Here is a 13,521-nt window from a genome sequence, read left to right as displayed (position 1 = left end):
ATATACTTAAGGAATTTCAAAGTTTTTTAGTTTCTAAAAGCCCCAAAAGCCTAAATTCACTCTTACCACCAAAGAACAGCTGACTTTCTGTGGTGACGGGAAATGAGGGAGCAGCATGAGCAATGCCTCCTTCTCCTTTATCCACAGAGATTGTCAAGCGACCGCGTCTGGCTGTAAAATCCACTGAATGCCACTGACCATCATTTAGAGCAGCACCTGAGAAAAGAGCAGGCCACAACCCTAATGATATTTTATTTCTTTTTATTTTAAAAACAGTATTAAAAACATAAATCAGTAAGGGGTTGACACATGAAAGGTTAGGATTTCATTGTGCAGGTTTATACACTGACCTGCACTGAGCTCCAGCACCACTGAGCCACTTATGTGGATCATCAGTCGGAGTCTGGCATCACTCAGATATAACCAGACCATGCCCTCTTGTTGAGGAAGGCTAAAGGTGAACAGAAGCCCTCCCTTGTTCCACGTCCTGAACTGGAATCCGACAGACACACCACCCGGCGAGGACGCTGTAGTCCCGGGCAACTGGAGGAAGCTCTGTGGCCCGGTGAACGTCAAAGCAACGGAAACTGGCTCAGCACAAGAAAAGGTCACATTGCCCTGAGAGAGAAACATGAAGAGTGGAGAGTGGGGAGGTGGGAAGAAAAAAAATGATTACTGGTGAGATAAAACAACATAAAACATGAATATTAATCAGCTGCTGAGGGCGTGTCGCTGTGACCTTGTGTCGCAGCGATCTCATCAGCAAGTCTCCTTGAATATAGCAATATAGCAATGGCTCCTAACTGAAAACAGCAATGTCACCCATCACAGAGCTGTACAGGGAGGTGGATATGCATATGAACAGTACTATACAGGCATTTCCACTGCGGCCCATTGTTTTGAGTAGTGGTAATGACACTAGGTCCATTGCTAAGGCTGTAGCAGTTATATATTACAGCCCCTGCTCTCTTCTGGGAATATCAGCCTGCTATCTTTATAATGCTCTGGAAACACAGATGACATCTAAAAGCCCTTTGTAGAGCTGTTAAAGTGATATATGAAAGTATACGGTGGAGAAAGCTTCACCACTGCAAAATAAAAAGTAAAAAGTGGGCTATAAAATTCCCCAAAAGCCATTCACTAACACATATGCACAACCAAAATACTCCACATTACTGTTGCCGTGCCTTTAAGAAAGGCTAAAAGTGCTCTCTTTATCAAGACAGACTAGAACAGTGTTAATACTCTATTACTATGAGATGTACGGAGCTCTTGTAAAACAGCCTCTATTAGACCTTCAGCCATGCATGTGAATCTCTGAACCATTTTTACCAAGACGTTTTGCTTCTCTGCTCTCTCATCCTAAACTGTAATGAGAAACCATTTGTTACAAAATGGTTCAGAGTTGCTCTCCACTGACTTTGCTACACTTATTGTCATTGGAGAAATGTTTTTTTTTTTCTTTTTCTAATGATAAAGGCGAGGAAGGGCTTACTAGAAATCTAACCACCATCAAGCCTCCTCTGTCTTCTCATCACTCAGTCTCCTCGTTAGGAGCTCATTAGCATCATTAACCAGCTAGCAGCGGCGCTGCCGGCATCCACATAATTTCCCAGTGGTGCTCTGAGGATGTGAACATGTATGAACACACCTGCACATACAAACACATTCATATACTCTCGAGGCCAACCTGTCGTTATTTATGCACGCGGAGGATTGGTGAGTGCTGGATAGGCAGCAGAGGAATCTGCCTCGTGGTGTTTGTAGGGATTTCTTAATAATACTAATAATCAAGTCACTAAAAGAAAAAAAAACCAGACTGAGTCACGAGTCTGCAGTTTATACTTATTTTTTCATTTTTAGTGCCTCCGATCTAGCTATTGATGCTGTGTTTTCTCTCAGATATAAAACCCACAGAGCCGGGGCAGTTCGAGGAGCTAAACATCAACGCACAAAATCTGTCATCATCACACTACAGAAAAATAAAACAGTTTATGTGGTATCCCAAAGAGGTACCTAAACCAGTATTTTTTTCATATCAACCCTCTCGATGCACTGATCAATACATTATCAGAGTGTGTAAAGGACGGATTAAGCGTTAAGAAAATAGAACATGTCTAAATCTAAATATAAGGAAAGCTGTACAGCTCCCACTGCAATGCATTTCCCTCCTAAAAGTCTGTTTTCTTTGCTAATTTTAGTCTATTGAATTCACCTCACTGAAAATTTCAGTCTGAACACAGTTTCCCAATAATCTTTCATCTACCATCAGCCCCTAGTCCATTTTCTTTAAATGAATTTTAATCTCTGCCCACATTGCCAACTGAGCCATGTCGTCACTATCTACACTTTATCCAGATTCTTGAGATGCTCAGGGCACCTCAACCAAATCTTCATCAGTTATCGGCTTACTCTGCTAACTGTGAACATTAATAATTGTTTAATAATGCGTATGTCTTTGGAATACATTTATTTTTCTTCCAGTTGATTACTCCTCCTGAAGAAGAAGAAGCACAATTAAAAACATCCATAACTCATGTTTAGCTTTTACTACTCTCAACTAATTTAAACTTCTCAGCCAACAAATTGTTACAGTTATCTTATCTAAACCATTAGAAGTAACACCTCCCTCTCCTTTACTAATAGTCTGCTTAGCTATTAGCCCTGTGTGTTGCAGTTATTTTATGCTGTTAATGCTGTATCCTTTCTATTTTAGGAAGGCAAGAATCAAGACAGTTTTGCAAGATACCCAGCTTAAACCCTGAGTAGCCAGGGTTTTGTTTTTACATTTACTTAAGTAGAGGAAGAAGGTCTTGGGTTCTACTCTTTGACCCCAAATTGAAAAAGTGGAAAGAATATATAGATTAATAAAACTAATATTATCAGGACAACAAAACAAGAATAAATGGTGCGATAACAACATGTTTAAGCAACAAATTACATAAAAATAAATAAAAAGGCAGCTAATGAAATAAATGCAAAAGATTAAAAGAATACAAACATCTATGATAATACCAGTAAGGGCATTATGTTTCTGTTGCAAAGCCTTAGATGCTGAGGCAAACTGTTTGAGATCCTGGAGTCACAGCAAATAATTGCTTTCTTGAAAACAGAAAATGGGTGTTTGGGTATCATGTACTTACCCTGACAGTAACTTGGTGGTCACTATTCTTAGCTAGCTCTATCAAGTTGAAGCCATTGTACAGCAGGTTTTCTATGCAGCCATGGAGGTCCTTACTGGAGGTGTCTGGCTTCTGCGAGCGAAGGCTATGGATAGCTCCTAAACTCAACTACGTAGAGATCACAATGAAAAAACATATTGTATATTTTCTGTGCACATTTATATGAACATGTCACTGGTCAGTTTTATATCAGTGTGTTTTAGCACACCTGTTCGATGGCCCAGCGGCTGAACTCTGCCGGGAGCTGCACTCTCTCTGTGTTTTTGTCCACAGTGAGGTTGAGGTGAGCATTTTTTTGCTCCAGTACTACATGGTGCCAATGCTGATCATCCAACAGGCTGCCAAGGGAGGCGAGACGCAGTGGTTCAGGGGAAGTCTTACCTGAAAGAGAAAGCGGGAGACAGAAAAGAGGGGTGAATAAAGAACAAGAGAAATGGTGAAGAATGCAAAAGGAAAGACAAAAGAAGAAAGTGTTGGAAAAATACATTTAGGATAACAAGGAGAAGGAATGGGGCAAAGGGAGAAGTGGATAGAGATGGTGAAGGTAAAAATCAGCTAGAGGAAGAAGAGAGGTGGGGGGAGAAGATACATGTCATGGACGAAAAACAAAGAGGACTGATGGATGGCAGGGAAAGAATAAGAGGAATAAGACAAATAGACCGTTATTGAAAACTACTCAGAGTGAAAAAGAAATTACAAAGACAGACTTTGTTTTTTAATCAACACACCAAAAAGAAACGTTGTACATCAAATTGGTTCCTATTTAATGGAAAAGAACTGAAGCGCTCATCAAATGATTTCACTCATGTCATTAGGATTATTCAGTTTTCTGGTGGCTTTTAGCTCTTTTTCTAGTTTTACCTGATTTGAGAGCCACTTTTGTTATATGACCTGTTAGCTTGTAGGGTTTTCAATATCTGACCCACTATTCTGGGGAACAACAATAATCAGACTTTATACTGCATCTAAATTTTTCATTTTTCTCTGAATCCCACAGCGAGGATCACGGGGAGGTCACCCTTGGTCATCTCATTAGGAACAACTAGATATAACTGCATGCTAACACTGAAAACCGAAGCCAAATATGTGCTAATGCCTAATCTGGGGGGGAAAAAAACTGGAGAAGACACATGGCAAGACACCATTAAAGATAGATAAGCACCAGCCGGTCCTAATAAGTGGATCCATCTCCATTCCCCCCCCTAGGGATGTGAAAGAAACTGTGTTTCTGCTTAGAGGGGGAACTGGAGAGAGCAGAATACTGTCAGTCATTAAAAATGTATTAGATATTCTTAAGGGAAAAGCAATTTCAACTTCAGAGAAAGAAACAGACCACTTGGAAGCTGATGGACAAATATATCTTTGATATTTCACTTCGGTCTGTGAGAATATATACAACCTAGTGAGAAATCAAAGGAAAACCCTGAACCGTTCATGCTTACAGTTAGAGATCATGCATGAGTTCTTTGGATCAACTCATCTTGAGGTGCCTACACTCACGTTTCCGTTCAGTCAGTTTATTCTCCTTGTAATTGTTTGTCTGGTCCTCTTCAGCTTTACCTCTGATGAATCTGTCTCGCCTAAATAAATTTTCCTTATGTTCTTACCAATGTCCTAATTTATAGTGTGGGTTTAACCCCTTGTTGGAAGTGTTTTCTTCCTCTGACTGCCTTTAAATGTGACTCCTACCTGGATTAAAGGATTTGGATTTCTAACCTTACTCTACTTCCTGGTGCCCTAGATTTACGCCCTTTCCTCTGTTTGTTACAAGTTTAATACAAAACTTAAAAAACTCTCTGACTTAGGTCCAATGAAACTATACAACATCAGGTGTTACAAATGAATACTGTCTCCTAACACGTCAGTCATGGGCTATGATGCACAGCTGGAATTCCTCCACCTTTTGCTTCCAGTGTCTTCTACTTCATTTTCTTCTTTGTTGGTGTCCCAAACATTTAGTTTATCATATTTTACTGACTGCTGTCTGCTTGAGATAAGTTACTATTCTGTTGTTGTCGTTTTTTCTAACTAGCGCTGTAGTTACACTAACCCCTAAATAATTTCAAGCTTGCATTTCTGTTTGTTGGTTGGTAGAGTTGAATAGGTGGTCATCCTGAATTTTGAACATTGTCAGGATTTTTTCAAGTCTACCTTTAGCCTTCAGCCTTCTGCTTAAGAACACCATTTTGGAGCCACTACAAAAGAAAGATATTGCTGTGATTTGATGATTATGGTGCTTGTGTGGGACAGTCTGTGTATACCCAGCTATAGAGGGTCACTTTAAATCAGCACAAAGCTCTTGATATAAGTGGTCTGCACAACATCCCATATGACAATCGATAGGGAGCAAGAGGTCACTGTAAGGTTTAAAGAGTATGAATATGGTTTCATATGCTTTGCCCTTCACAGTAATCAGGTATTGGGAGGATTGAATGACATGCTAGACCGTGCTCTCATTTGCCATCATTGAAAAACCAAATGAAGGAAAAATGAATATCTTTTCAAAGCATTACATTTCTATCCTTCAGCAAAGTTACCAAAGAATCAATGTCAACTCAGAAGATGTTAATGAATGACTCTGCCACATGCATATAGTGCAGATCTGGTTAAATACCGAAAGCTGGAAGGCCAGCTTTTCAGGTTATTTAAAATACTTTTAGCAAAAGATGACAAGTCCTCCTCAGTGCCTCTGCAAACTCAGACAGCTGGTTGATTCAAACCCAGACCCTTTGTGCTTCGAGGGAACTTTGCGTACTACTGCACCACCTTTCCACTCTAGCACATGAGAACAATAAGCTTCAGAGGCTGCTACAAATATGCTCAACATGCAGCACGCTTTTCTTTTTTTCAAACTTCAATCTGATATAACTAAATGAAATGCCAATCAAATATTAATCTAAAACCAAACACATAGCAAATCTTACAAAAATGTTCTTTTGAAACAAAGATTTAATGCAGATGTCTGGTAAACTTTCACCTTTCACCAAATCTTGGACCAGATTAGAACTGATTTTAACCTTGAAAGGCCTTAAACCCGTTACAGCTCTAATTAACAGAATTGTTGCACGAATTGTTGCAGTTTGGTACAATTCAAGAATAGTAATAGCACAAATCTGAGTGACCAGAAAAACAATGTTCTTGGACATCTCGTGCTTGGAAGGAAGAAACATTAAAACTCTTCTGACGTTAACACCTTACTGAGCTTTGAGCTTTCTTTTGTTTTTTAACTTGAGTTTGTCACGTTTTTCATATTCTTACTTCAGGTGGAGTGAAGAAAAACAATTTTATTATTTTATCAGAGAAAATTAAACTAATGATACAGAGGAAGTCTGTCCTGTCAACACAGTTATTGTGATGACTTATTTGATTAGAGTCTAGATGAACAGAAAGAGACACTGCAATCAATACGAGAGGAAAGATGAGAATCTCTTTATGGGCTTTGATTAATGGAAAAATTACTGTGTTGTAGGAGGTAGAGAAGAGGGCCTTACTGGATGGATGTTTCATTAGATGGATGATTTGATTACTGCATGAATGATGGGAAAGAGAAAGCAGGAATCAATATCAGAGATCAGAGGCCAAAACAGAAAATTGCTTTACTAATATTAATAAATAGAGCCATCTCTTTCCATCTCTTCATCAATCTTTCTTCGTGGGTTTTCTGTCTTTCGTATTCTCCAATCGTTTTTGGCTGTGAAATCATCGCCTCTGAGGGAGGAAACTTTTCCAGTTTTGAGGACCTAGTGTTACGAAATTTGAGACTGTCTCACCTTTTTTGTCATCACAGTGCTCTGTTAGACATAGCTGTTAATTAAACTAGTAGTTTATATCATTTATTAAATAACACAATTATGCTGAGCTGTAGAAGAGCTGCAATCAAAAAGTTCCAACAAACATGACAATAAAAAGGAAAACTTGTAAATATTTACAACCTTCCCTTCAAGGTCATCTTCATGTGCACCTCTTCACTACTGTCACTGCGCCTGATATCTTTTAGGTCACTCTGGAAGTCCCACCAGTTGTGTCGTGGTCCTGAGTCTTTGACCCAGCATTTTATGTTTTTGAGTTGTGTTTGTTGTTGTTTAAGCTTGTAGCTGCTTACTGTTTAGTTGTCACTTTTGTGTATTTTTTTGTATTTATCCTGTGTTACAGGCATTTTTGTTTGTGCTCTTAGTTTAGCCTTTAAGTGTCCTTAATTATTGTTCTTCACCTCCCTTGTGTTCCCCACGTTTTGTCAAGTCTCTGTCTGTTATATTTCCCTGTAAAAAATTTTATTGTTTTATTTGGGTAACCTTTGTCTCGTGTGTTCTATGTTCAGTTTTACTTCACCTGTCTCATTATCCCTGAGTTACACCTGCCATATTTCCCACCTGTTTTCCCTTAGCCTCATTATCATTTGTCCCTTTGTCCTGTCTCATGTCTTCCCTCGTGGCCGTGTCTGGATTATTTATCCCCGAACTGTGTTTCTTTGCATTTCTGTAAAAAGTCGAGCAATAAGCTGCATTTGGGTCCACTCCCTGCCTACCACACAGCTGAACCTTGACAACTTGAACTTGTGCATCTTTGCTGCACCCTGCAGTGGATGAAAACTCCAGCCCTTTCATTTGGTGAAGATGAAGTCAGACCCACGCTGGCATGTGCTATCATGAAGGTCAGTTGTGCTGAATGTTGTCAAATGCCTTACAGTAGAACCTTATGTTGACAGTATGACACTGGGGGACAATTTCAATGTGCACAACCTTGTGAATGTCACAAAAAATGACAAACATGCTCCAGGTTATCTCCCCCAACTGATGTGTGGCTTTGGGCTTGGACACTGTGCACTTTTCCTCTGACAACTTCTGGTTGCTGACAGGGTTGTAGCCAAAGCCCCGGCTCTCATTACCAGTGATGATCCTTATTAAGGTGACTTCTGAGTCAGCTTGACACATAAGTTGATATTTGCTCTCAACAGGTTTGAATTCTGCATTCATATTGTAGCACAGTGGTGCAGTGAACTGCTGCCTCACATATTCATATTCAAAAGTCCTGTTCGGTGTGACTGAAGTAGAATCTTGTCCAGGCTTTCCATGGTGTAACCTGCCTTTCACTAAATGTTAGTCAGCCTCCTTACAACCTTAGGATAGATAAACAGTTTAGATACACAGATACAAGTAGTCAAAATGGGACTAGGCCAAAAAACAGCAGTCCAAAGATGAACATGTGGAGCTTGGCCAACTACCAGCCAGTATGTTTTTATTTTTAAATTATTAAGTACCCAGTCATAGAAGTCTTTGATTCCACTGATTGAAACCTGATACCAAACATAACGTGTGTATGTTTATTATTATTTATAGTTTATTTTGCCATTCTTCAGTTAAATGGAAAACATGAGTATTTGAATTGTATTTAATACCATTCATTATTCATTATGCCAGTGTTTCCCAACCTTTGGGAGCCACGGCACATATTTCACATTAGAAAAATCACACATCATCATGCTAGGGCCTTCATCTGGGTTGGAAGTTTCTCCAGGACCCAGGTCAGATTGACTACTTTTTCTTTTCAAATATTGATATCGATTGCTATTATGTACTGTGTCGTCTCACAGCATGACTATTATGTAATTTCTTCCTCACCTTCTTATGTTTTACTGGTAGTTGGCAACCCATTTAATTAGAGCAAGGTACTTGTACTGCCCTCTAGTGGAAGAGAATGTAATTGTTCTGCCGGTTACTCATGCCGATTGCTTAGAGTACTAATCAGGTGGAACCAGATCACGGCACACCTGATCATCTCTCAGTGGTTGGGAAACACTGCATTATGCACTGTAGATTTATGACCTTCACACTAAATGTGAAGTTCAAGTTTTTACCAAAGGAGTACATAATGACAATTACTTGGCTTAGTTCTGATATTTCCACCTTCCAAAACTCTTTTGTCTGCTCACTGTTATATCGCTGCATTAAAACTCTGTGGATCAGAACTTATCAGGTTGTTTAAATAGAACCAATTAATGTGATCACTTATCACATTAATTGGTTCACACAGATCACTTAACCTTGCACACACAAAGCCAGGCACCTTACAAGAAACACTTACTCCTACGTGCTGGAATAATCAATAATTTACCACAAGGTAAGTATATCTGATTAGACTCCGTGTAACACTCATAAACACAGATGATATTCTGTAGCTGCACGACATCTCATCCCAGAAACAGTCAGAAAATCTATTTTGAACTTTTAAAAAATGTGTCATTTGATAAATTGTGCAAGATTTTATTTATGAAGATCAGAGAAAAAGACAGAATATCCTGAGAAACTGTCTTCAGCGTATTCACCCAAAGGCCTTACTAGACAAAACTGAGAGAAGATGCAGATCAGATCCATTTTTTAATGACTGAAATCTGACTTAAGTGGAAATGCGTGTGCCCACGAGCAAGACGTTGTTGAGAAATAGACTGGGGAAAAAAGTTTCAAACCTAGTTTAAACTGTGAATGACTGCAGCAGTTCTTCCTCAGACCGAGTCTGCTGTCTCATCATTATAAGTCTGTGCTGAACACAAGTTTGAATCATTTTGTCATTCTATTCATGCCCGCAAGACACTATCGCGTCACTGTATCTTGTCTCCTATTCTATTACAGCTCCTCAAAATCTGATTGCTCTTATCAGAAAACTGGCTGGTATAATTATTTCAGCAACTGACTGCCATAAAACACCATGTCTGTCACAGAAACTCGCTAATGATTCACAGCTCAGGTCACCAAGTGAGAAGTTTGCAGGAAGATTTTTGCTTCCTCAGACAGTATTTCTAGTGCCCCCCCCCCCCCGCATCATATGAAGTGAGGTAAATCATCTTTTTATCTTTTATTTCTTTTCACTTTTTATTGTAGACTTAATTTGCACAATAATCTAAACTAACAAAAATGACACATACAAAAATCACATTTGGTCACATTAAGAGAAGCTGATCAAACAAAAACCAACAGATGCAGGATCATTTCTCATTTTAAAAGAGTCATTTAATATATATTGAGCATTTGAGTGTTGCTATAATTTGGATATTGTGAATTACTGTGGGATTTATTGAATTCTGCTGCAGGGGCTAATAGCTTAATAGCTTCTTTCCAAAGCTAGAAAAGCTGCAAAGGTTCAAACATGCATTATATGTATGTGCTGAAGTAGCTGCCAACAAATTAAAGCATACAGTGGACTATCTGATCTCATTTATCATTTTTATTTACAGGCAATGGGAGAGCCTGTGAGTACTTTGTGAATAGTTCTTTTTTAGGCTCAGAGAGCTCAGTGATCCCAGCAAACATTGCTGAGACAGAAGTTTTGTGTCTCTGGCCAAAAATGGTCAAAGGCTGAAGCCAAAAGTGTGATTATGAGGCAGACAGCCAGAGGAGACACATCAAATAATAGTCCAGTCATACCCTCTCATACAAACCAGCGAAAAACAATCCAACAGTACTGTGGAAAGAGCCACTCCTCATTTCTTTGCATTTTCCTTCTTAGGAGCCAGGCTTTCTGTCATTTTTTTAAAGTGGTCTTGACCAATACTTCTCCAGGATTTCCAAAGGTCTTTCAGCAGTCTTTGGTTGTGGTGTTTTCCTCTTCTTGTCTGTCTGGTCTAGGCATCGACTCAAAATTATATGTTTTTGTTTGAAGTGAACTGAAGACAGTCATGAAAAGTGAGTGAAGAACTTATCAGACAGGAACCTCACTGAACCTGAAAAGAAGGCACTAGCCAAAGGACTCCATTTTGCCATTTCTCCACAACAGCTTCCCACAGTGGATGTAATCACAGCCACAGAAACAACTATCCATCCTAGCTCCCCTTGTGGGGAACACACCCCATCACATCAAAAACTCCACTGACTTCACCAACAAGTTCCAGAAACTTCCTCTGAATCCTGATTAAAACAAAATGTTCTTTGATGTGGTTTCACTCTTCACTTGCATACCTACAGCTCAGGCAGTGGAGTCAGAAAACAACTACAGCAAGACGTTTCTTTAGAAAAGAGAACCAGCTTTACCCCCGATCAGATTTGCACACTGTTAGACCTCTGCGTTACCACCACATATTTTAAATACAACAAAGGTTTCTATAGACAAAAAACATGGATGTGCCATGGGCTCCCCGGTGTCACCCACTGTAGCCAACCTTTACATGGAGGAAATGGACAGTAAAGCCCTTGGCAGCACCTAGCCACTGTTACAGATATGTGAACGATAAGTGGGTCAAAATCAAAAGCCAAGAAGTTTAAGGCTTCACAGCAACTCAGTGGACAGAAACATGAAGTTCAACAGCGAAGACACAAAGGATAACAGTTTGCCATTTCTGTACTGTGCTGTGCACATTGAGGAGAACGGAAACCTCAACATTGAAGTTTACTGGAAGCCCACACACACAGACCAGTACCTACTCTTGGACGCGCTGGAACACAAACTTGGAGTAATCAGGACCCTGCAACGCTGGGCAGAAAACATTCCCTCAGAGGCAGAAGGGAAAGAAAAGGAACACATACATGTAAAGAAAGCTCTTAAAACGTAGTTTTCTCAGTTGGGCTTTCATCAAATCAGTGAAGATGAGTTTTAGTCAAGACAGCTCATTGAAAGGCTGTACTAATTTACCAAACTGCAGTATAAATCCCTTTTTTTCCTTTGGTACAAGCACCAGGATGGCCGAGTGGTTAAGGTGTTGGACTTAAGTTCCAATGAGCAAACCCCACTCCTGGTACACACCTTTTTCACACCTTGGCTCATGTGATGATCAATAGTGGGCCAATGAACCTCTTAATATACAACTCCCACTAGGGAATCTCCATCATTTAGTCAGAAATGAAGAAGCTTCTTGGATGAGAGGTGAAACTCAAAGAAGTCTAGTTGCTTTTCTTTCCAAGTTCCTTAGCTGTTAGCATTGTTATATTTGCTGAACAACAATTAAGTTATAGAAACCTTGCGACCTTGCAACAAGGTCCAGAAAGCTTGTCTAGTCGACATTTAGAAAGGCCATCTGGCAGACAGCTGGGAAAAATCAGACAATTACAGGATGCTTGAATGTAAATTTTGAGATTTCATTCTAGTCATTAAAAACAAGCACTTAAAGACACAAACATGTCTGACTTCCCAGCCCAGACTGCTTGAGAATTAAAACTTTCTTTTTTTCTTTTTTAACTGTGAAGAGGAGATTCATTGCTCTATGTCTTCAGTCTCTAGCTCACTGCATTACCTCAGTACTTATAATTCAAAAAACTCACCAGAGAAGCCTCAGATTGTTGTCTTTGCACTGACTTTGGTACAAAATCGCTTTGATGGCTGCAGCTGTAGGTTTTGCATATTAAATATGCATAAAATTGAGGAAAATTGAAAGAAAAACAAATCTGGCTGTAATAAGTCTGTGACTGTTGATTAATCCTAGTATTTTAAAGTGGACCTTTCATCCTCTCCCCTATTTTCTGTTATACTGTTACAATCGTTGATAGTCACATCAAACAAGGTCATCCATCCATCCATTCTCTTCCACTTATCAGGGTCGCAGGAGCGTTGGAGCCTATCCTCGCTACCATAGGGTGAGAGGCAGGGTACACCCTGGACAAATCAACAAGATCAAAGAAGGCCAAAGAGTCAAAATAATAAAGGCGAAATATGTGCAGCAATCACAAGTGTAGGCTTCACGCTGCTCTCAGTTCTTGCTTTCAGACAGTTTTTCTACTCTTGGCTCTCTATGATGCAAATGGTGCTGATATCTGTAATATGGTGGCACATTGCTTTGACTGTGACCACACAGGCCCCATCCACCTTATATTCAAAATGACTAAAACAGCCTCTATTGCAAGGTGCAGGAAATTTCAAGAAAGCTGTCTTAAAGGCATCGAGAAGGAAGCTAGAACAGCTTGTTTCAGAGAGTAAATGAACTGAGAGGCCGAACCAAAGCACAGGATAACATAAAAAATATGTTTTGAAATGCGAATAATGAAAAACTAGTCCAAGAATTTAAAAAAAGGAGATGGAAATGAGCATAAAAGGTCCTCTTAAAAACTAACTTCAAAATTACTTCTCTTCAAATGTATATTCAGTTAATCCAAATTTTTAAAGGCCCTTGTGTTTATAAGATGAATGAACTTAAAATGACCTGCTGTAAAGTAAACTTTTATTGGAATTTTTTTTTGTGGGGTAGTGTGATATTTGCTGTGAGATTTCATAACATGTTTAGCTGCCAACGCAGTGTCACAAAATAAGATTGGCCAGTAATTACACCCTGCAGTGCAGCCAAGTAGGTGACTGTGACTAATGACCTGGTTACTACTTTCATATCTAGGAAGCAAGTAACAAGCCTTCTTTATGTGCTGGG

The 13,521-nt window shown here is 39.4% G+C and overlaps 1 protein-coding gene across 1 annotated transcript in view; it reads right to left on the bottom strand.

Annotated features, from left to right (window-relative positions):
* Window positions 1-13,521, bottom strand: part of LOC100700197 (contactin-associated protein-like 4) — a 143,477-nt gene that overhangs the window by 63,897 nt on the left and 66,059 nt on the right. The window contains exons 6-9 of the mRNA XM_005476783.4: window positions 3,391-3,563; window positions 3,144-3,290; window positions 351-618; window positions 67-216 (exon numbers count right to left, since the gene is read on the bottom strand). Coding sequence (XP_005476840.1) covers window positions 67-216; window positions 351-618; window positions 3,144-3,290; window positions 3,391-3,563 — 738 coding nt within the window. The remainder of the gene's footprint in view (window positions 1-66; window positions 217-350; window positions 619-3,143; window positions 3,291-3,390; window positions 3,564-13,521) is intronic.

The sequence above is a fragment of the Oreochromis niloticus genome, linkage group LG18, assembly GCF_001858045.2.
Source record: "Oreochromis niloticus isolate F11D_XX linkage group LG18, O_niloticus_UMD_NMBU, whole genome shotgun sequence".
Classification (NCBI taxonomy): domain Eukaryota; kingdom Metazoa; phylum Chordata; class Actinopteri; order Cichliformes; family Cichlidae; genus Oreochromis; species Oreochromis niloticus.
This window is presented reverse-complemented; position numbering and strand designations above follow the sequence as displayed.